The sequence below is a fragment of the Nyctereutes procyonoides genome, unplaced genomic scaffold (assembly GCF_905146905.1).
Source record: "Nyctereutes procyonoides isolate TBG_1078 unplaced genomic scaffold, NYPRO_anot_genome, whole genome shotgun sequence".
Lineage (NCBI taxonomy): Eukaryota > Metazoa > Chordata > Mammalia > Carnivora > Canidae > Nyctereutes > Nyctereutes procyonoides.
In genome coordinates this window covers 16579893-16605007 of record NW_026575044.1, presented here as the reverse complement: position 1 = coordinate 16605007, position 25115 = coordinate 16579893, and the positions used below count along the sequence as shown (strand labels likewise).

The 25115-nt window shown below is 36.9% G+C and overlaps 1 protein-coding gene across 3 annotated transcripts in view; it reads right to left on the bottom strand.

Moving 5' to 3' along the window:
- Nucleotides 1-1556: 1556 nt before the first annotated feature.
- SMAD2 (SMAD family member 2) overlaps nt 1557-25115 on the bottom strand; it is a 78723-nt gene continuing 55164 nt past the window's right edge. For 2 of the 3 annotated variants that reach the window (XM_055323556.1, XM_055323554.1), the window contains 6 exons: nt 24871-24945; nt 14885-14938; nt 13313-13525; nt 10470-10607; nt 10148-10292; nt 1557-6414 (listed from right to left, as the gene is read on the bottom strand). In XM_055323556.1, the coding sequence (XP_055179531.1) occupies nt 6291-6414; nt 10148-10292; nt 10470-10607; nt 13313-13525; nt 14885-14938; nt 24871-24945 (749 nt within the window). In that variant the 3' untranslated portion in view covers nt 1557-6290. The remainder of the gene's footprint in view (nt 6415-10147; nt 10293-10469; nt 10608-13312; nt 13526-14884; nt 14939-24870; nt 24946-25115) is intronic. The other variant, XM_055323555.1, reaches the window with a different exon arrangement.

Here is a 25115-nt window from a genome sequence, read left to right as displayed (position 1 = left end):
ACAAATATTTATGCCTTAAAGGTCAGGGTCCGAAAAGCAAAAAGGAAACCTGAGGTAAAGCTGGTCTAAAAAGTGACCAATTTGGGTTCTGCATTTTGCCAACAAATAGGATTAAAAAAAAAAAAAAAAAAAAACCTAAATCCATGCAGGTTTACCTACTTGCTACGTATGTGATTATTTTCCCCAATTTTAATTAATCTGTATGTATAGTACATAAACCAACAAATGACTACATTCTTAAAGCAGGTACATACATTCACCAGAAAAGCACCCCATCCTTTCTCACTAATGTACGTTTTTTTGTTTGAACAATCCAAAACTGTAAATAAGATGGACAAATGTAGTTCTTAAGGGACTTACTGAAAAAGGTAAAATCTCTTTGGGAGAAGAGACTTTAGTAAGATTTCTATCCCTACAGACAGATGCTGAGAATCAACTTTCTGCTATGGCATTGTAAAGGGTAGAACTTAATATAGAACCAGAAATATGGCAAGTTATCTAGTGACTAAGTGTAAAATAGCCAAAAGCTTTAAAGCCACAGAAAGAAAGAAGAAAAGTGGAGTGTGAAATGGGAAGTACATAATGAAGTATTTTTAGAATTCTAAAACTTCACTTTCGTCTTTTTATCAATATATTATGGATTTCCTGGCACAATAAATCACCATCTTTAAGTAGAAATAGGAAGTAAATCCCTAATCGCCCCCTACCCACCCAAAAGAGCAAAGTGAAAATTCTGAAGAAGACTAAGAGCTTTTTTCTTCTTTCTGGAGGGTAGGAGAGAACATCATCTTCCAGGAATTGTTTTGAAGAAAAATCTAAAAGTCCTTTGTGTGGTATTCATGAATCCTCATTCCCATCAGCAGCAGCATTTTTCTTCCAAGGGCCCTTACATCACAACCAGTGGCTGAAATTTGGGATCTGTTATGGATCTCATGGCAGCAAACCAATCAACACTGAAGTTAACTAAGTAAGGCTAACACACTCTGGACAGATCCTCTATGAACGGGAGATGACCCAAAGAACTTGGGAAAATCCATTTCTGTTGAGCACAGCTAAAAAAATTAGGTCTCAGCCACCTTAGGCTGCCCATGACTACAGGAGAACTTGACTCAGTGGTGCTACTTGCCACAGTATCTTAAGCAGCTTAGCAATCTTTAAAGCAAGAGGGAAAGAAGGGGGTGGGGGGACAATCTAACAACAACAAAAAGTTAACCCTCAACTAGTACCTTTCAGAGACCACTGGATATATAATAATTTAATGAATGAGTGTCTACTGCAGCTCTTTTTGATGTTAATAAATTCCAGTTATCATTCTTAATTATCAAGCTGCCTTAAAAATGGCATACTAACTGAACCACCAAATCACAACTCTGGAAGAATAAATAAATAACTCTGAAGATCTGAAAGGAAAATGTCCACAAGCAAATTAGGGAACTTTTACTGAGGTTAGAGATTTTAAACAACAGAATCATTCAACGGTGTTAAAACGTAAGCAGATAAATGACCCCTACACTGTGTTCAGGTTTTTCTAGGAGTGCGTAGGTATACACAATGCATACACACACTTTATATAATTTATTTCCTACTAAAAAGATTTAAGGCAGTTATGCTATATATAAAGTTACCTATAATATCCAAGATAAAACAGTTCTTCTCAAGAAATTATATGAACACATTAGACAAGTTCTTATCACAAAGCTTATTATGAGGCTGTCTATATCTAGTATAGCTGACATTTCCTGGTTGAGGCTCCAAACACAGGAATTCCACTCCAAGAGATGATCTGCCCCTCAATCTCCATACATAAAAGGTAATCTGAACAGATAGAATATTCATGAAAACTTGAAAAGGAAGAAATAAAAGGAACTCATTAGTAGGATTCTGACTACCTCTGACTACTCACTACCATCGTTATCCTTGCCTGTACTAAATACAACAATCCAATATGCTCCAAGGTGGAAATGGGCTAGTATTACAGGAAACCATTGGCTGCAACTGCTGGAAAAGTTCCCAATCCTAAACATAATTTAAAATAGAATCTGTAATTCATGCTATTTGCTAGTCACAAAGACATTTAACTGAAGAGCCATTTTTAAGATTTAGGTGACTGACCAATGGGAACAAAATCAACCTTCATGGTGAAGAAATTAGGACCCTGGATATGAAAAGCACCATCTTTTTCATCTTTAGTAGAGTTCAATGGAGAGAAAACATTCTGATGTCTGCAGATAAAACATGGCTGGCACGGAAGAGGGCAACCAGCAAGACCACAAGGGATACATTCTGTGATGAGGAGAGGAAAAATACAATTCAGTTGATAAATATTAAGAATTTAGCAGAGAAACGCTCATGAAGCAAAGAAACTGGGCAGTAATTTGTCATGTCTGAACATCAATGAGTTGGATCAGAGTAAGAGAAAAGATCCTGTGCTGCTTATGTCCACAGACTATCTAGTTATCAATGGTGTGGAAGGAGGCAGTCTATGAAATCATCATGTGCAGCTACAAAAGAAAATGAACACAAAGACAAATTTTAAATAAGGTGAACATTCTCTTACTCTATAACTCACCATCAACCAGACCAGGAGAATAGTGAGTACTGAATAAATGCTCCAAGTGTAGAAAGAAAGGGAGAAGAGAAGAGAGAGAAGAGAAGAGAAGAGAAGAGAAGAGAAGAGAAGAGAAGAGAAGAGAAGAGAAGAGAAGAGAAGAGAAGAGAAGAGAAGAGAAGAGAAGAGAAACAACAAAACACAAAAAGATCTTAAGGGTGTATTTGGACAGCTTTTGGAAGAGGTAGAGAAACCATCTGAGCACATATATAGTCTTTTACTTGATTTCAATTAGCGAGAGACCAGACTGATTGTTTTTCACCTTCAAAGTCTTGGTCTTGATTGAAACCGACCTAAAAGGCACAAATAAACTGGAATTAAAATAATTTTGACAAAGGAGAAAATATGACAAGTGTAAAGGCAGATGAATCAAGCAAAACTGATACAGTTTAAGATTAAAAAAAAAACCCTAGATATTAAACAATTCGCAATTATGTACTTGGAATACAGACTAGGAGTACTGAATAAGAATATTTAGCTTTCAAGAAAAATTAGGGAAGATTCCTTCTGGCAAAGTGGCAGGTCCTGAGTGAGGAATAACCCCACAGCTTGAGGGCCAGACTAAATCCTAGCCATCTCTTCATTACTCAGCACCTACCACCGTGGCCGGATAAAGGGATACATCAATAAATGTTTACTGAGTGAATGGATGACAAATATAATCAGGAAGTTTCTCTGAAATAGAAGGAAAGAACACAAGCAGGTTGTTCCAAAGGGGGGCTGAAGTCCACTCATATGTTCTAATCCTAAACAGTACTTACACAGACTTTTCAAACTTTTTTTTTTCTAAAAAAGCAGTAAAACTCTTTAAAAAAAAAAAAGAAAGAAAAGAAAAGAAAGAAGGAAATCTCTAACTCCATTACAGGGTAAAAACGAAGCTGCCACTAGTTAAACCAAAGTCAATGGGAACATGGGAACACCACCAGCCTCCCGATTCCCCACGGCATTTATAGATTTGACTGTGCAGACCACATCCAGCTTAGAAATGGGACTGAAACATGTTCATCAGTTCTCATGTGAAACAAAGAAAGTGACCACTGTGGGAGGGGAATTCTAAATAATGTTGCTAATTTAAATAGAAGCAAAATTCAACATCAAAGAGAACTCATCATTTAGAAGAATGAAAACCCCAATAAAGAGGGGGGGAAATCAACAAAATGTAGGCCACAGTAGACAGGACAGAATGTAAGAAATAGCATCTCCAAAAAAACATGTAAGATCGTTAAACACCAGGGCAACTGCTCGACAGGTCTAAGTGCTCAGTACAACAGGTATTTCCAAAGAGTTGAGTCCCAGTTCAATACTGTAGGGAAGAACCTCAACACAGTTGTGGAGATGTAATCACTACTGGAATGCTGTCGTTGGCACTGCTTCACCTACCACCTCAATCCAAGAGTGAGTGACTGCCAGGCCCTTCTGCCACTTTCAAAGTTGTTTTCTGCACCCACAACCGTTCCCAGCATCACCACCAGTTCTCACGGAAGTTCAAGCCTTCCAAAGGGCAGAGGCTGCTGGTCTGACAGTCATACCTAGGACATATGAACCGACAAAGTAAGGCCACCCTCAACTATTAGAAATTATAGAACGCTTTTGGTCCTCGAGTTTGGATCTCTGTAGAGACTTCGGGGTAAGCATTAATACCTAATAATGAGTTTCTTTCACAATGAGCCTTAGCATTTGGTGACTTTCTCCATGCCAGGAACACCAATCTCCTGGGGCTCTCCCCGTGGCTTGCTCCCTTCTCACATCAGATGTCCACTCAAGCATCGCTTCCTTAGAGAAGTCTTTCTTGCTGTGCTCTACCATAAGCTCTACCTGCTTATCTCCCTCATAGACAAATGAACTAAGGGTTACAACAGTAACTGAAGTCTTGGCCAGGGCCGGGACTGGATCTGTCTTGTTCACTTTTACCCAACGTCAAGAAAGTTCCTGGTGCACATAACAGGTGAACAGTAAATATTTGCTGAAAGAATTAAAAATGACTACCAAGTCTGCATGAACACTAACATGTACTCACAAATATAGGAAAACAGGGCAGTATCTAGTAGAAAACATTCAAATGCTGTGAATATTGAAAATGATACCTGTAGAGACAGCTGAACATGGTTTCAAAAAGTAAGTACCAAAAGTCTCTATCTCCAAAAACCTGAAAATTTACTAGAAGGGGGTTGGGAGTGGCTATCCCCATTTCTAAAGAGATGCAAACAAGAAGCATTTAAACTGCAGAGTCAACATCAAACAAGGATTATCTGCCACCAAATGGACTACCAATAGAGCTTCTGGAATCTTCTCTCACCACAGAGCATAAAATGTCATTGGTTATAATAGTCAACCACACATTCAGGATTAGTTAAGAACAGCTCAGACTGTAGGTAATTAGAAGCTAAAAAACTTGCTAAACTGCTTCTCCCCAGTTTTTAAAATTCTGAATTCATAATTAGGTAAAATAACATAGATTTTTTATAAATTTAATACAACATACTTTAAAAACAGATGACCCTTATCTGCTGATCATACCTCAGCATCACTCTTGTAGGTATTTTGCAGACGCAATTACAATTACAAAAGGTCCATTTCATAATACAATCTGGTAATTAAATCAAAAGAAACTCAGCACTAGGTCTGCTATTGAAATATTTTAAAATAGCTTTTAAAAAAGAGTGTTTATATCTATAGATTGGCTTTAAAAAAAGGATAAATATACTGAAGCAATTGTAGCATATCCCTGAAAATAATTATACTGCCATTTGTGTTTTTATGAGGTGTAAGGATAAATCAACAGACTGCTTGGTTATACAAGTCTATTACTATCCATTGAAATCTGTTAAGACAAAGGGACTTACTCCATAGGAACTTGCACTGTGCCCCAGAATTAACTGGTGCTGGCAGTATCAGTACCACCATTACTAGTGATGGATATCATGCTACACAGTTTTGGTATCAGGGCAAAAGTGGAAGGAGAAGAGGTCTGGAAAGATTTTCTGCAAAGTTTCCATACAGTGAGATGTAGCAGTAAATAACACAAGATGAATGTTTATAAGACCCACTGAACACATTAAGGTCAAGGATTTCAAAAGTTAATCCACTTTTCTTCCCCCAAGGGTTTATTTTTGGTAAAAGGCAAAAAAATTAGTTTTTCTACAAGGGAACTCTGCTTCTAAATGATAATTTGAAAATCTTGATATATATTATATATTAAAAAAGACACACAAAAATAACGGAGAGGTGGGAATAACAGATTAGGTACTGTAACTTTATAAAGGCTTGCCTAAATCAAGAAGCAGCACACAAACACACACCTAATTTATGCAAACTAAAAATGTATATAAACAGCACAATACTGTGATACTGGATCATGATACATTACCTGTACACATAACTACTACTGTTATTAATAGACCTTTGGGACATTCAGTTTTATGCCCACCAAGACATCAGTGAAGTCTTTAAAATCTTCTCTTTCTCCTGTATGGGAGGGTATTTCTAGACACTAATTTTCCCATCTAATATTTGAATATAGGAAACCGATTCCACAAGGTGCTTCAATTGATGAGACCTCAAGTGCTGTTTTTCTCTCTTGAATTTTTGGACAGTAACCAGTCCATGGGGACCACACACAAATACTATGACAGAAGAGTTGTTACATTAAGTCTTTTGATGGGATCTGAGTGGTGACGAAGCTTTATGACATGCTTGAGCAACGCACTGAAGGGGATCCCATCTGAGTTAATACTTTGTCCAACCACTGTAGAGGTCCATTCAGATGAAGTTCAATCCAGCAAGGAGTGCTCGTTACCGTCTGCCTTCTATTGAAAAGAATACAAGAAAATAATTATGAAATTAAAAGAACAATATGGCGATGTTCAGCAACATGCATTAAGAATTTAGTTAAATTAAAAGGCTGTATATACTAAAGCCTACATCCTTTAGGACAAGTATTAAGTCTGAAAAGCTATTACTCTGAAAATTATTTAATCCTCCAAGTCTAACAAAATACTTCTAGTGACTTTTTTTTTTTTTGCTTTTAAAGAAATTAACAAAAACATTCATTTCTCTTCAAATTAAAATTAGGAGGGTGACCTGACTACTTACCAACCAAAACGAGACACCTTTCAGAGTGAATAGTCACTATTAATAATCAGGTCAGGAACAAGGGACTCAAACCAGGACTGTCCCAAGCAAACCAGAAAACACAGTCGCCCTACTGATTAATCAATCGCAGAGCAGAGGATCCTCAAATACCAAGTCAAGTCTAAACAGAACAGGGTTCAAATTTCAAGTGTACCAAAACAAAACAGAATTCTGACCGAAGCTTATCACAGAATGTTCAGAGCTAGAGGTCGGCCTTCCCTGACAAGGCCAATGAAACAACATCTCTGTTAGAAACATGGTGCAAGCTTTTAATAGAAACACCTCCAGCATTTCGACATAATGGGACTCTGGGAACTACAAACTGTTTAGTGACGTCCCGTCACTTGCTCACATACTGATCTGAGTTCTGTCTTATTTATTATCTACAGTAAGTCAGCGAGTCTGCTTGCTGCTTCACTGTGACCTCCCTACAAACACAAGAAAAGGCCATTATCAAACCTTCAGCTCCAAGTGACACATGCTCACTATAACTTAAAACTGCATCTCAAAGGTTGTCGTTTTCTATAGCAGACAGTGTCAGTGCCACACTGTACCCCCTGGAGTTTTCAGCATTCTCTTGCCGACTAACAATCGCGTATCTCTGAATTCCTGTGCCTAACAACTTCTCTGCTCAGGCCACATGTGCAGCAGACCACAAATGCTAGGAAATTACCTCCCCAGGAGCAGCCCGTACCCAATGACATGGGAACTGGCATTTAAACACCGGTTTCCTTTCCTTCTGGGTGGGATAATTCTGTACGTTCATTACAGTTTCCCATGTTTTCCTAAGGGAATAAGCTCTAGTGACCCACCCAACACAGCAGCAGGCTTAATAATGGTTTTGGCTGCCTTCCCTCCCCTACCTCACTTCTCTATTTCCTCCTTCCTTACCAGTGCGTCCTCCATTTCCTGAACCAACTCCTAGCATTTGAATCCATGTCTCGGGTCTGAGACATACACTAAGATGTTGATATGGGATCATTCCTAAAACATGACATGTGGAGCAGAATAGAACAGTCTCAAATCTGACCTGTATAAACCCATGGTCGTATTTTGATTCAGACAGTACATTTTGGCTTATGCAGTTTAGCATTGCACTGGCACGCTTTACAAGTTAGCTCATGTAATCCAGGAGGCAGAGGCCAGACTGACCCTTCTCCATCTGCCACCCTCTGTTCTTCCTGTTGTTTCTCAAAGAAGTTTCTCTTGCCTTCTAGCTCTCCCTCAGATCAGGCCTTCTGCAGGCTTTTGCCAAGATCTCTGAATTTTGATTCTGTCATTTGCTGAACTCTGTATACTTCTCAGTTTGTTTTCGGTCAGATCATTTCAGTCAGAAGGTTCATCAGATGAACCTTCGGGAATCATTCCTAATCCAGTCACTGAATGGGGAGTAGGTTTCAGAATACTGTCAGTGGTCTTGTTTGGGCACAGAAATGCACCCAAAACATTATTTATCCCCTATTTATTCACTTCAGTAACAATTCACTTAACTCAGACATATTTCTTCAATTAAATATATAAACTCTTTGCACATCTATATTGCTTACTACATTTCCTGATTTTTATGCTGGCAAATATGCTGGTAATAAAGAAACTGAAAAACAGTTTGAGAAATCTAGCCCTGAGATCTACCCCCACAACTCCAGCATCATTAAGGATAAAAGGTTCCTGGTAACCACCAACAGTTCACAGAGAGCAGGTACCTGACATTATTCTGATCTATAGATGTTAAAGGAAACTAGTTTATTACCCAAAGTAGATCTGACTATATACCAATAAAAACATACTGTATGTTACCACTTCTCATCATTACAGTTTTTAAATTCTCCCCAGGTTTAAGAATGGCAGAGTGCACAGTGCACCCAGGGCAGCACCTCTCTTCCACCAAGTAAAACTGCCCTTGGCAGGAGAGCTATAAACACGCGTGGAAGTCTCCCCGCTCTCGGCAGTTCATGTTTAATAGCACTAAATTTCTACTATCATGTTCTGTAATATTCTCATCTTTTGAAGAAAAAAAACCCTGTGACCTAAAAGCCTGGTATCAGATGGTGCCACCTCAATCTAATTTTTAATATCAACTCAGGCCAATTCAAGTCCAAAGCAAAAAGGAGCTCTGTGCTCTTTTAAGGCATCACACCTTAAAAGGGACATGATTAAATGAATTTTTCTACAATTATAACCTGGCCAAAATAAAGACAAGTCTTTATTCTAGGATACAAATATACGAAATAGTATTGATTTTTATAAAAATATTCACCCAGCAGACCTCAGGTTTCACCATCTCAAGAGACACACACCTCCCCAAATTTGTTGAAGGTAGAGAATCAAGTCCAAATGAAATGAAACACATTCTGAAGAAGAGGCTCAAACTGCCAGGTAAGAAACAGGAATATGATGACTACTGTACATGAATACCTTTGCATGCGAGTGCTCACAGTGAGCAAAACTAGCTGGAGGAGGACTAAGTACTTAACTCATGGTTCCAGCCTTAAATATGCTAAGGGAGTCTTCTGTTCCTCTCATGTGGAATCCAGTCCATGCTTTAATTTGGTAATAACCTAACTTGCTTTATCCTCCGCTGACAACCTAACTTCTGTAGAACTCAGTTTTGTAATGCTACTACCACCCTTGGAGAGGGCATTAAGAGGCAAGGAAAGCTCTCCTCAAGTCCATCTCCATGGACTCCTCTCCACCATGTAGAGAGTGCCCCTGGGCAAATTCTCAAATCTTTTCTACGCCTATTTCCAACTAAGTATTAGTCTGAACTACTTTTTGCAACCGTATAAAAAAGAGACAACAGAAATAGAGATTCTTAGCCAGGCTGCAATGTGTGATGTCCTGCACTGAAAACACGGCACAGCACCTGACACCTGCCAAGTATGCCCTTCTATTACTGAATGAAGTTCTACCTCTTAACCTTACATTCCACTGGTCTCTAATGATCTGTCCAGATATATTCTTACTTTCTGTACTCCAGCTGAACTGAACTGCATGCTAGTGTCAGCAACATAGTTTCACAACCCCTCATACCAACCTGAAATCCTAGGCATCTTTCACAACCTAGATCATGTGCCATCTCTACTGGAAGCCTTCCCTGAGCCCCCGGGAAAATGTCTCTCCTTCTACAAACTGACATTAGCCTTCAAATATACCTCTTTTATGGTATTTAATACTCTGCACTACATTACAGTGCATGTCTGAACAGGGTTTAATTCTGTCCTCTACAATGCCAGCACAGGCATTTGCAGGGGTTTCAAAGGCAGAGACCTCCAAGTTCCTCATGTTACTTTGCATATGCTCTTCTGACTCCATAAGCTTAGGAATACATGGGAACTCCACGAGAACCAAAGGATAGAAGAAAAAAGAATTACATTGTGGAAATTGAAGAACTGAATATGTATTTCATACCGGTATTCTGCTCCCCATCCTTTCACAAAACTCATTCTTATGGTGCACATTCTAGTTAGCTGATACACGGCTTCAAAACCCTGATTAACAGACTGAGCCAGGAGAGCAGCAAATTCCTGATTGTTGAAGATCTTCAGATTACAGCCTAGGATTGAAAAAAGTAAAAACTGTGTAAAAAAAGAGTATCATTATAAGACAAGAATTTTTAAAGGGCTACTGGTCTTAAAATACAAGTATGCAAATCATCTCCTGATTCCTAAAATTAACAGCAACCAGAAAAACTCGGCACATTGAGGGTTTATTAACACTGGTGGATCCATACCTGGTGGAATTTTACACACTGTCGCAGGGTGCCAGCCGTATCTCTGGTTACAGTTGGGGCTCTGCACAAAGATTGCACTATCACTTAGGCACTCAGCAAAAACCTCTCCACCTATGTAATATAAGCGTACTCCTCTTCCTAAAACAAAATACATATGGGATCAGTTTTATAACATTTCCTGTTTCAGCATCGCTTTGGAAGAGTCTCTCTTGGACGAGTCTTAAAGTGATAGAAGGTATTTTGATAACCTTTTCCACAGTAATGGTTTTCTGAAGTCTAACTTTGAAATATACCACTCTATATCGTTCTAAGTATTTTTTAACAATGACTTTATGGATTTCAAAAAATAATAAGTGCTTGCCCAAAGTATTGAGAAAATGCAGAAAAACACATGGCTAGTAAAACAAATAATTTCATACAAATTATATATTCTAAAATAAGTAAAAGAAATTATGTTTGAAGGAATTAAAACTCTTTGGATAAACATGCATTCACTGTAATAAACTGTATTTCATTAACAATCCCACCAACATTAAGAAAAAAGCAAATATAAATCAAGAGGTTAGAGTCATTTGCCCTTTTTAAAATTACGTTATAAAATAAATAAATAAAATAAAAAATAAAATTACATGTTAAGGTGATGACCAAATCCCTAAATAGATAAGCAGAATTAGGTGAGAAAAAATTATGCTGGGAGATTTTAATAGACTTCTTTCAGAATCTAACAAATCAAACACACACAAAATTAATTAGAGACATAAGAATTTTAAAAAGCCAACTGTGAAAGGCAGAGATCGGAGACAGCACCTAAGATTCTCACCCTTGGTGTATATGCATCTCTGTTATTCAGTCAAGCATGAATCTGCTGTTAATAAGTTTTTCAGATGTAATTAAGGTCTCAAATCAGCTGACCTCAAGAAAAGGAGATTCTCTTTTGGTGGGCCTTACTTAATCAGGTGATGTATCTTAGAACAGAGTGGATTGTCCCTGGTAAAAGTGGATTCAAAATGTGAGAGGGAGGGTTCAACAGCAGAGATTCTCTGCGGCTTGTGGCAAGGAATGCCAATGGCCTCTAGCTACTCAGAGAAGCTTTCAATGGACAGTGCAGGAAATGAGGACCTTGGGGCTACAACTTCAGAGAAGCAGACTCTGCAACAATCATGTGAGCTTGGAGAGGACTTAAAGTTCCAGACAAGAACACAGCTCAGTCAACACCATGGTCTCCCCTCATGAGACCCAGAGGAGATTTCTAACCCATGCCTAGACTCCTGACCTGCAGTAACTGTGACATCACAAATTTTTGTTGTTTCAGGCTGGTAGGTGTGTATTAACGTGTTATCCAGCACAAGAAAACTAACAGAGTCACCTACAGGCCAGATTTAATACATCAACACAGAACCTGACACCCTGATCTCATGACCCTAGAATACTGTAAGACCATCAAATATGTACCTGACCATCAGGAAAAGATTAAATCCAGAAAGTAGAGATTTTCCAGGCTCTAACTGAAACCACCCAATAAGTTAGAAATCAAAGGAAAAAGATGATCCAATAATTACAGCAATTTAAAATTGTGCAGAGAAGTACATATGGTAGAGGAAATACTCCATTAAACCTGCATGTAGCACCCCAATTTAAACACAGGCAAAAAGAGAAGTATTTTAGTTAAGGGTCTGGTGGGTATTCAGAAGCCTTCCTGACCCACAAGACACCTAAGATTATCCAAACTTTACACATCAAGCAAGACTTGAGAAATTCCACCCCGAGCAAGTCACAGCATTGTGCAGAATTGCACTCACTCTTTAGTGACCAGTTTTACTTCTCACGAGAAGTGATGGTTTAATTCATCAGAAACAGAAGCAAACTATTGTTACAAAGGGTTACTTTAAGGTAATGAGAACTATGTCCAATTATATTAGTGGCACTCAAACTTTTTTTTACCCCACTGCCAACAAAAATACAGGAGACCCCAAAGAGTTGTTGTTTGTGTGGATTACATCTTTGGAAACTTACCACATTTGATAGATACTAAAACTGAGATTAAAAAAATGCATTAATTCATTAAAAATCTAAATAATAGACCTATTACATATTAACATAAATAACAAGGTTATGAAAAATAACTATTTCCCTCCCCCCCCCAAAATTAGTGGGAACAGCAATGCTTCACATTTTATAACTTTCTCTAATGTCTGGCTTTAACAGAAGAGAGTTGGATTCTTGTCAGACTCTACATGTAGTTGCTTGTAAAATCACATGCCTTGTAGCTTCTGGAATATTTCACTGTACATTCATGAGTGAACCAGAGTGAAAAAGGAAAACGGGATTTTAGTAACATTATGAAAATCGTTTGACCTCACAAAATTGCTAAAAGGGTATTGAGACTACGATGTCTAGAGATCCTCTGAATTATTTTTTGAGCTATGTGCTAAATAGCCGTTCTTGTTTAAAATCTCTTGCTTCAGATTAATGGTGAGTAGATTTAACTATTTAATATATGAACTCATTGAAAGGGGAAAAACTAGGATATGCCAACAAACTGAAAAAAAGTCATGATTTGTTAAAATTATAATTCTGAAATCTGAACATGATAATCTTATGACTGGTAGAGACTCAGCAAAGTAATTTTAACACATTTACTGAAGGACTTCCCAGTATCAAGGGTGCCAAATAAAGAGAAGCTGAAGATCCTGCAGATCTATTAAAGCAGCGAAGCCATGCACTTCACCTGCCAAAGATGAGGCAGAGGACACTGCACACCCTCTCTTGATGTGGTAAACCACACAGCGCTCACGTTATGAGTATATATGACACTGGTTCTTCACAAAGGGAAAAACACATACCTATATGTCTTCTTGTCATTTCTACAGTCGCATTTCGGTTGACGTTGGAGAGCAACCCTAGGCAGAACCTCTCTGAGTTGGATGGATCTGTGAAACCGTCTACAGTGAGTGAGGGCTGTGATGCGTGGAAGGTCTCGCCAACCCTCTGGTTTAATTCATAATATGCTATTGAACACCAAAATGCAGGTTCTGAGTAAGTAACTGGCTGCAAATCTGGGGAAAAAAACCAAACCCATAAAAGCAAGAAATGTTGTGTGAACAGTTCAAGCCAAAAAGAGACTGAATATCATCATATATCTGTACATGTTCTATGCCAGCCTACACTGGCTACTGCTCAGGAAGCTGACTTAACATCTACAGCACAAACGCCAGTTTCCATTAGATCATACCAGATTTTCAATGTTTCAAATATCCCCCATCTCATTAAGTCATCTAATCTTCAAGCCATCTTTTTTACTTTATGGTGGGTCATGTTCTACTAGTAGTTTTATCCAAGTTCCTGTTCAAATATAAAACCATGGTAGGCAAAGTCAATCAACTTGCAATATAAAACTAATTTTGGGGTAGGATGGGAGTGGAATAAAGCTAGAGCAAGGATTGAGTCAAAAGCCACAAGAAGCAAAATTCTATATAATAGGATACAAAATACGACATATTTTTGACATTGTCTATTTTAACAGGAGATTTTCCATGAGTTACCCTAGTTACAAAAATAGAAAACCCACGCATACACAAAGAACAGAAAGTAATAAAACACAAAAAGCATGCAAGTGGAGACAGAATATGGAATCAAAAGAATCTACATATTTCATGGGAAAACTAGGACCACATAAATTTAACTTCTATCATTGATTAAAAGACACAAGGGGGGTTGCCTAGGTGGCTTAGTTGGTGAAGAGTCTGCCGCCTTCAGCTCAGGTCATGATCCTGGAGACTTGGGATCAAGCCCTATGATGTCCTGCTCTCTGCAAAATGGGGAGTCTGTTTCTCCCTCTGCCCCTCCCACTGCTTGTATTCTCTCTCTCTCTCTGTGCTCTCAAATAAAATTAAAGACACAAGGAATATCATGAAAAAAATGATAATTTTTTAGAATAAATTCCTAATGTGTAGAAACTGAAGTGACATTCTGAAATACTGAGGTAAAATGAAGTCCAGGAATGGACTATACAATGTGTACACACACACACACACACACACACACACACACACACGACACCCCTCTCCCATACCCCATACATGTGTGTATATGTATGGATATATACCTCTTATAATAATTGTGATTACAAAATATATCCTAAAATAAACATGTCCATATAAATCTAGCCATAATAGGTCATAAAACTTTCCAGAAAGAATGATTTCCATGAATAGAAAGATTAGGTTTTTATGCTCATATATGCCAGTTGAAAACAGTTTTAGTAGTATCAAGACAAATTATCATTTTTAAAAAGCACGAATTTAAACATTTGACTATTCACTGGAATCTGTTTATCATATATGTGAAATATAACCTCAGAGAAGACATGTAACAGAGTAAAACAGTGGGGAGTGGGAGGAGTATTTGCAACTTACCCAAACTATGATTAACCGGGGAAAGAGTAGTAGGAGATAGTTCTGCTGGAGATCCTGAAACAAAAGGATTCAATCTTGTAATAGATGTGCAAGAATTTCCAGAACTTCTGACCAAATAATAAAATTGGGGGGGGGGGGGAGGGGGAGGAGTTACATCTGGTTGTAATTAACTAAAACAAATAATACAGGTAAGTTTACATCCTAAGAATTCTAAATATGCAACTGCTATATGTGAATTTAATTTTGATATATAAAGACTTTGATATATAAAAGGTACAAGAGTATAAACGGTCCTAGCTTCCCCTTCCCAAAGGCTGCCTATGTTGCCAGTTTCTTGTGTATCCTTCCAGAAATATTCGAACCACATAAACAAATATGTTGTTCTGTGCTCCCCACCTTGCTTTTTATATACAAATGTAACAGTTCTAACTTAGCATAATTTTATGTTCCTTACTCTATCAAGAATGTTGATGTGTCCCTATTTCTCTCTCTTCACACATTAGCCACGTAACCTCACATTATGGCGTATTATGATCCTATACTGATGGATACTCAGACTATTTTCAATCTTCTGCTTTATGAACTAAGACTGCAGTGACTAATCTTGTACATTTTACATACTTTCAATCATAGTATTGACCATTTAAAAGAGAAACTGTCAAGTCAAAAAGCTATAAACATCTATGATTTTGAAAGATTTTGCCTAAACTGTCACCTATAGAGGTTGTACCAGTTTACATTCCCTGTGGCAACATATATGTGAGGGGATGCTTATGTTTTATCATTAACAGGTAAAAACATGGTTTTAACAAGCAGAGTTTTAATTCGTTTTTCACTTATAAATGACATGGAGCAAGCAGCTTTATACCTCTTGATATTTTATTTCCTTTCTGTGAATAGTCTTTTTGCTTGTTTCTACAGTGATGCAGGTCACTCTTCTCACCGATTTACAGGAGGCCCTATATGTACTGGAGCTATTAGTCCTTTTATGTTATGGGTTGTAAATATTTGGTCATCTGTCTTACGACTCCTAATTTTGATTAAGCAGAATTTTAAAAATCTTTCATGTGTTTTACCCATCATTTTTGGGGTGTGTCACACTTTGATAAAATGATCATGACAGTTGGATATTCTTGACTTAGTCTTAAACTTAAGGGGATATTTCTAGTATTTACCCATTAAATATGATGTGGATTTGGGGATGAGAGAAAAAATTCCCTATGTAGCATTTTTGCATCAATAATCTCAAACGATGCTGGTCTGTAGACTTACATTGTAAGTGCAATGTTACACCACCCCAAGAAGACAATCTAAAAGCTTTATCTTTTTTATATTCTATAAAAAATGTAAATAGCTCTGTAATAAAATATTTCTTAATAGTTTGGTAGAATTCCTGTGCAAAATTGTTTGCAGTTAGTAATTTTCTAGGGTTTACCCTAAGACATTTCTCTGTTTCTTCAATGAACGTTTATTGTTAAGATAGCTCTATTTTCTAAAGTCAGTTTTGGAGAATTCTATTTTCTTGGAAAATTATCCATTTGTTCCAGTTTTAGGTAAACAGGTCAAACCTAGTCAAGAAAATAAAGAGAGGGGACAGAAATATATAAAAATAAGAAAAAAACCACACAGAGAAAAAACAATTACTCAGAGACTATTCCACTGAATTCCATATAATTTTCAAAACACATTTGTTGCAAATGTTGTTAATTAATGTTGTAATTACAGAATACATTTCGTTTTCTGATCTTTTTTACATGTTTTAAGGAAAGTTATGTAAAAAAAAAAAACATGATAGCAATAGTGTAGATGTAGCATGACAGGTCAGACCCCAGCCTCCCCACACCATGATAACCATGACATAAAATACCAGGTGACACACATGGAATGGCAACCCTCAGATACACAGATGACCCAAAAATACAGAACAGGTGATAATTATTTTTTAGAAGACAGAACAATCTTCCATAATAAAATTAAGTTCTTAAGTTCTTTTTTTGTTCCTCAGTTTGAAAAATCTGTTGGCAAGTCATAACAGATCCAACTAAGAAAGGTCAAAATATATTTAGAACAATGAAATAAAACTCACCATTTCCTGAAGCTGATATAGAATAAACAAAGCTACTGTGAGAAATGGAGGAAACTGCCCAATTATTCACATCTCCTAACTACTGATCCCTCTATTAAATACTTATCACTTAACAGAAATGATCAGTTAGAATTAGATTTAGAAGAATGTTTCATTATAATCATACATAAAATTTTACAAAGTTAAATAAAGCTAACAATTTATTTGAAACTTTTTTGTAGAGAGGCAGGTTAATTGATAATTAAACTATTAGTTACTCATATATTCATGCTACTACTGAAGTCTGAAACTTCTGGTAATAAGAAGTAATAAATATCCTCAGTATTTAGGCAGTGGTTACTAGTAGTACTGGCAGCTAAAACATCTAGAGGAATCCTCGTATATCATAGCATACAAGTTTGCATTTAGTTGGAGGATTCATTTTTCAACGAGGAAGCTTTACATCAAAAGGAATGTGTATTAAATTTTTTATAAGTGCCAAAGTACTTCCCACCTCCCAAAATGTTTAGTCCCACCAACAACTGATGAGCTCCTGTTTCTTCACACTGTGCCACTACCTCTACCTTTTGACATTTGCCTACTCTATTTTTTAATTTTAATTTTTGTTATAGTGCATTCATACACGTTTTGTCTATTTTTCTATTATCTATTATTTCCTGACTTACACGTGGTTTTAAATTTTGAAATCAATTAGACTGGTCATTCCTTTGCAAATATTTCTCTGAGTTTTTATTTCTCTTGATATAGCCTTCAAGGTGACATTAATTTTTTTTTAGTTTTAAAGATGTTTTTATTTTATTTATTTATTCATAAGAGACACACAGGGAGAGGCAGAGACACAGCAGAGTAAAGACACAGCAGAGAAGAGGCAGGCTCCCTGTGGGGAGCCCGATGCAGGACTTGATCCCAGGACCCCGGAACAAGACCTGAGCCAAAGGCAGATGCTCAACCACTGAGCAACCTGGATGCCCCAACATTAATTTTTTAAATGAGACAATACTTTTAGCAGTTTTAGGTCCACAGCAAAAAGTTAGCAGAAAGTACCAAGAAATGCCATATACCCATGTATTTATACATGTACAAGGTCCCCAGCAATGAGTATCTAACACCACAATGTTTCATTTGTTGCTATCAAGAAACTGACGTGGATACATTATTATCATTCAGAGCCCATAGTTTACATCAGAGTTCATTCTTGGTGTTGTACATTCTATGGATTTTGACAAACACATAATAACATATATTCACAATGTAGTATCATACAAAATAGCTTCACTACTTTAAAAATCCCCTGTGCTCTCTTTATTTCTTCCTCCCCTGTGGCCCCTGGAAATCACAGATCTTTTTATTATGTCTATAGTCTCCCCCTTTCCAAAATGTCATACAGTTGGAATCATATAGTACATAGCCTTTACAAAGACTGGCTTCTTTCACTTGCAATATGTATTTAAGGTTCCTCCATGTCTTTTCATGACGTGGTAGCTCATCTCTTTTTAGTGCTGAGTAGTAGTCCATTCTCTGGATGTACTGTTTATCTGTCCAATCACCTGAGTGCTTCCAAGTTTTGGCATTTATGAAAAAGCTGCTATATATACACAACCATTTCATGCTTCTGTGTGTTCATACATTTTCAGCTCTTTTGGGTAAACACTATGGAGTATGACTGTTGGATCATATGGTAAGAGAATGTTTAGTTTTGTAAGAGGTTGCCAATGTGTCTTCCAGAGGAGCTGTACACCAGCAGTGAATGAGAGTTCCTGTCATTCCACATCCTCACAAGCATTAGGCCTTGCCAGTGTTTGGACTGTGGCCATTTTAATAGGTGTGGTGGTAACATTTCAAATCTTATTTATTCAAATTTGTCAATATTTTCTCTGATGGTTTTATATTTTACTTATTTCTTGCTCAGGTTATTTTAAAAACTCCTCATTGTCAAAGACTAAAAATTACAGGGTTTCATTTTTTATATTTAAATATTTGCTCCAAGTGGAATTCATTTAGTATGAGATGAATTACATGTTTAGTATTTAATGTTAGGACTTTTTCAAGGAGTATTAAAATTAGTTTGAATTTCTTGAGCAAAATTAATGGCTAAAAATATATTAATAAGTTTGAGTAAATCAGCCAACCATAGATTAATAGCATGCAAATAAAACCAATAAAAAGAGAATTATTCTTTTGTAAGGTATATACAAAAGGACAGTTACAGGTCTTAAATGTATACCTTTGCTTTCATATTAGAGAAAATCCTGAAGAACTGAAATCATCTACTATTTCGTTTTTTTTTGTTTGTTTTTTTATTTTAATAAATTAATTTTTATTGGTGTTCAATTTACCAACATACAGAATAACACCCAGTGCTCATCCCGTCAAGTGTCCCCCTCAGTGCCCGTCACCCATTCACCCCCACCCCCCGCCCTCCTCCCCTTCCACCACCCCTAGTTCGTTTCCCAGAGTTAGGAGTCTTTATGTTCTGTCTCCCTTTCTGATATTTCCCACACATTTCTTCTCCCTTCCCTTATATTCCCTTTCACTATTATTCATATTCCCCAAATGAATGAGAACATACACTGTTTGTCCTTCTCCGATTGACTTACTTCACTCAGCATAATACCCTCCAGTTCCATCCACATTGAAGCAAATGGTGGGTATTTGTCGTTTCTAATGGCTGAGTAATATTCCATTGTATACATAAACCACATCTTCTTTATCCTATTTCGTTTTTAGACCAAAAAAAAAAAAAAAGCTTTAAAAAGCAAGCTTTAAAAAATCTAATTTACTGAATACAGACCAAGTGCTTTTACAAACCTTTCAGAAAAAACTTGGAATCATGCTGGGGTACTCCTTCAGCTTTGGCCCTACCTAATCACCAAGCAAGTCCTACCTCAGCAATGTATCTTAAAAGCATGCATTTCGGGATCCCTGGGTGGCGCAGCGGTTTGGCGCCTGCCTTTGGCCCAGGGCACGATCTTGGAGACCAGGGATCGAATCCCACGTCGGGCTCCCGGTGCATGGAGCCTGCTTCTCCCTCTGCCTGTGTCTCTGCCTCTCTCTCTCTCTCTGTGACTATCATAAATTAAAAAAAAAAAAAAAAAAAAAAAGCATGCATTTTTCCCTATGTTCTGAAATCAGCCAGAGGAAGTCTACTGCAGTAGTCACGAAAAGAATGTATAGGGACGCCTGGGTAGCTCAGCGGTTGAGCACCTCCCTTTGGCCCAGGGCATGATCCTGGGGTCCCAGGATTGAGTCTCACATCGGGCTCCCTGCACAGAGTCTGCTTCTCTCTCTGCCTGTGTCTCTGCCTCTGTGTGTGTCTCTCATGAATAAATAAATAAAATCTTAAAAAAAAAAAAAAAAGGATGTACAGAATCTGACACCCTAAGTCCAAATTTGTCACTTTTTAGCTCTTTTTCTATGATGTCCATTTTAGTGTTGTGTTTTATTTTTATTTTTTGTAAACACTGAGTCTTTTAAAATTAAGAGTATAATTACTGCTAGATAATGGAAATTACATGGAATCTTATATTTTCTTGTTTTACCTTATTTTTTATAATGAATATTCACTTAGAGTAGAATTCAAAATGTTTCAGCAAAATTTCATCTGCAAAAAATCTCTTTTATTTGACACAGAATGGTAGAAATACTAGATAAAGAAAAAAAAAGACAAATTATATGTAATGTGTCAATTCCAGCTTAAAAAATATTTTTTTGTGTTTCTTACTACGTCCCCTGCATTTTCAAATTTGCAATGAGCATGAATTCTGTTTATAATGAGAATAAAGGTGCTTTTCTTCTATTTTTATTAACAATTTCTACAGAGTTCCCTTGTAACTAGAATGTAGAAGACAGAGAAAAACCCTGGTTCCTAAAATAATCATAAGAAAATATCAGAAACACTAAAACAATTTTGTTTTTCTTTAGAGTTACCGAAAAGCTATAGATCTATTTAAGTCTAAATGAACTAGTTTACAGAAGAGGGTGAAATCTTCCTATAGAAGCAGAAAGTGGGGACCATCTTCATCCCTGTGAGCACCTGCCAAATTAGGACACAGATACACACAGGACTGGGCTTGCCAAAGAAAAAAATCAACTAACATTTTAATGGCCAAGTCCAGGTAAATGGAATCTGAGAAGCCCAAGCATGGAGGCAGTCCTGCTCTTCATCAGCTAATTCCAACCCACATGTCTTTAGCTGAGTACAAGGTAGCACAGAAAGTTTTAGGAGATCCTGCAGTCTTGCCATACTTGTATCCAAAAACCTGCTGAGGTAGGAGGTTGCCCCTATCTTCAAGCCTGTAGTGATCTGACATTAATTAAAACATCAAATCATCACCCCTAACCAACTCAACTCCTAATCATGCGGAACAGATCAGCTCTTCAACTTAGCAACTAGAGAGAGAAAAGGGGAAGGCTTTCCACGGGAGAATATTATCTATATTACTCTCTAGTATTGTATTAGACACAATACCCAGCATCCAATTCAAACAAAAACAAAAACAAAAAACAATATGAAACATGCAAAGTAGTAGGAAAAATTGACCCTTAATGGAAAGATAAGTGAACAGAAGCAAACAAAATATGAAGCTAATACTGCAATTAACAGATAAAGACTTTAAAATGAAAATTGTAAAACTGAAAAATAGATAATCTGAAATGAATTCACTGAACTGGTTTAAAAGGGACCAAAAGTTAGACCCACTTATATCACTTGATTTTTCAACAAAGGAGCCAAGGTAAGTCAATGGAGAAAGAAAGGGCTCTTCAACAAGTGGTCCCAAGACAACTAGACAAATGTCTAGAGGAATGGAAGGAAGAGCAGAAAAGTAAATATGCAGGTCAATACAAAAAGTTACTTGTTAATCCATTAAAAATTAAAAACAAAACAAAACAAAACAAAAAAAAAACACCTCTCAGAGTCTAAGGCAAAAATAAGATACTGTGGGGTTTACAGACACGTGTAGGTAAGACAAATGACAAGGGCAGCACAGACAACAGGTAGGGGATGAAGCTGGTGTTAGCTGTGCATGAAGCTGTAAAATATTACAACTTAATAATGTAAGCAGAAGGCAACAAACCTGGAACATACCTTGTAATAACGAGATCACCCACCGAGAGAAAACTACTAAGTGGTACTGTTGAAAAGTCAGGAGAGTGAACAAAATGGATCAAATACAAATATATTTGATTAATCTGAAGGAATTCCAGAAAATTAGGAACAGAGGAACAAAAATTAGATGGGACAAACAGAAGAGAAACAGTAAAATAGTAACCCAAACCCAATGATATCAATAATGACATTACATAAAAATAGACAAAATATTCCAATTAAAAGACAGAGATTGATAAAGACATGCATGATAAAGACATGCAATGCTGTCTACAAGGGACACACTTTCCATATAAAGCTACAGATAGCAAAAATAAAAGGATGAGAACTCTACCACACAACCATTGAAATAAGTAAGATGGTGATGTGAACAGGAGACACACTTTATACCATCAGAAGGACATAAGTATTCTGAGTGTGTGCCAGCTAATGACAGACTCAAAATAAATGAAGCCAAAGCTGATAGGGCCAACACCAGAGCTGGAGACATTAACACTGCTCTCCATTACAGACGGGGAAAGTAGAAAAAAATGAGATTAGAAGATCTAAAACCTCTTTTCAACATGCCCTAAATGATGTAGAGAACCCTGTAAACACAGAACATTCTTTTTGATCTTACATGGGACTCTTCTCAACACAAATAAGCCATGCTATGGCATAAAATGATTTTTAGAGTTTTAGTAAATCGCCAGACTGAAATCATGCATAGTATATTTTGGAGCATAATAGAATTCAGTTAGAAATCAATAAAGGATCTAGAAAATCCCTACAATTCTAAAAAACCAGAGTTTAAAATTTAAAATTTAATTCTAAATTGTGGTCCTACATCAGAACTTTGCCATGGCACTGAGAGAGGAATGGATAGCAGGTAGAAGACTGGTAGTTAAACCAACTTTTAGCATCTCATGAATCAAATATGCACACTGTCATTACAGGAAATAATTTACATGTATTCTTTCAAAAAAGTAACATTTCCCCACTGAAACAGAGTAAGAAATATGTTAGGTTCAAAGCAAGCCCCAGAACACTGAATCCATTTTAGTTGATTCCATTTAGTTTCCCCTTCTCAATTTTGACCCTTTAGCATAACCACTGATTATCTCAACCTTATTGCTCCTCCCCTGCATCACAGCTCTATGATGAAACAGGGATTTATGCACTAACTGGAATCCTTGTGGCCTTCTGTGACTCGCTTCTTTCACTTAATATAATGCTTTCAGGGTTCATCTATGTTGTACCATGTATCAGTACGTCGTTCTTTTATCTGGTTAAATAATATTTTGACATAGAAATATACTTCATTTGTCCATTCATCATTTGATGCACAACTGGGTTCCTTTTACTTTTGGACTAGAATGGGTAATACTTCAGTGAACATTTGTGTACAAGTTCAGTGTGAACATATTTTCAATTTTCATGGTATATAGCTAGGAGTGAAACTGCTAGGTCACACAGTTATTCTATATTTATCTTTTTAAAGAACAGCAAACTTTTCCAAAGCAACCCAACCATTTTGCATTCCCGACAGCAACAAATGAAACTCCAAGTTGTCCACATCCTCACCAATACCTGCCACTGTCCTTTTCTGATCATAGCCATTGTTGTGGGTATGAAGTGGTATGGCACTGTGGTTTTGATTTGCATTTCCCTGATAGCTAATGATGTTGAGTATCTTTTTCTGGCATTCACTTTTGAATGTCACAATGGCAGTGGTCCAAAAAGGAACATGGCTGGTTCAGGAATACTGATCTATGCGATACAGGTGTGTTAGGAAGATATATCTGGAAAGTCAAATATCATCTGCAGTTAGGACATCTACATTAATATGTACATGTTATTTCCAATGATCATTAGATTATTTGCATTTCTTGGTTATCTACTACTCTGAACAGTTACAAGTATGATAAGCTACAGCAGAAGTTTATCTGGAAGTCTAATAGCAGAAAGATTTAAACAACAGAATTATTGTAAAAGCCGGTGCCCAGCCCCCCCAGTCCTGTCAATGTTAATTCATTTAAGAATAACTTAGAATATCATACTTATAGAATGTTCTAGTATAAACTGTGTAGGAAAGCTGATGGTGTAATGACAGGCTGTGATATTAAAATATCCAATCCTTAAGATTACAGACAGGTGGTACAGAGCAAACCAGACAATTAGAATGATACCACAGCTACTTCCCTGGTAACCTAATTAGTTCTGGCAGATTATACATTTTATTACATAGTAACTGTTTGAAAGCTTTGACATGCTGCTAAAAACTTTTTCTCCACTGTGTCTGGAGCCCATAGCTAAAAATTAGAAATTAATTGAATTAGGTCAGGTACAAGGTATTTTGTGTAAACAATTTCCTACCCTTGAGAACTCACTCTTAAGTTAAAAGAGCACTGAAAATCTGATCCCCATCTCCCACCTCAGTATTCCTCAGAAAATCTGTTACTGGGCTCATTATGGTTTTTCATCACAAAGACATTTATTCATCGGGTAACTAAAACTTTGAACAGAAGCACAGAATACTTAAACAGAAAAGTACTGGAGTGCTCTCAAATTTTCATATAATCTAATGAGAGAAAACTGTAACAATTATTCTGCAGAGTAGCATGTGTTACTTTTTCATTGACAACAGGGCCCTCCCTTAGATGGTTCAAATATAATTACATCAATATAGAAGGTTCTTTTGTAATATATGTCCCAACTTCTCTACATTAAAGAGTCACAGGTAATTCTTGGGGGTCTCAAACTGGGCATAAATGTGTATCTCATTATTGTGGAATTTGGAAAGATAGGTTTTACCTGTATCCATACTTTGGTTCAACTGTTGATCACTTGTTTCTCCATCCTCACTGATATATCCAGGAGGGGGCGTTTCTACAAAAGTTTAGAACAAATCAAGCAGAGTTGCAAATGAATCAATAGCACCACCTTTTTCCTAGCTATCAAAGATAACCAAAGAATCAATATGAATAATAAATATGCATATTATATAGCATTATTATAAAATGCAATTATTTGGTTCTGAGGGCTTAGGATTCAGGTTC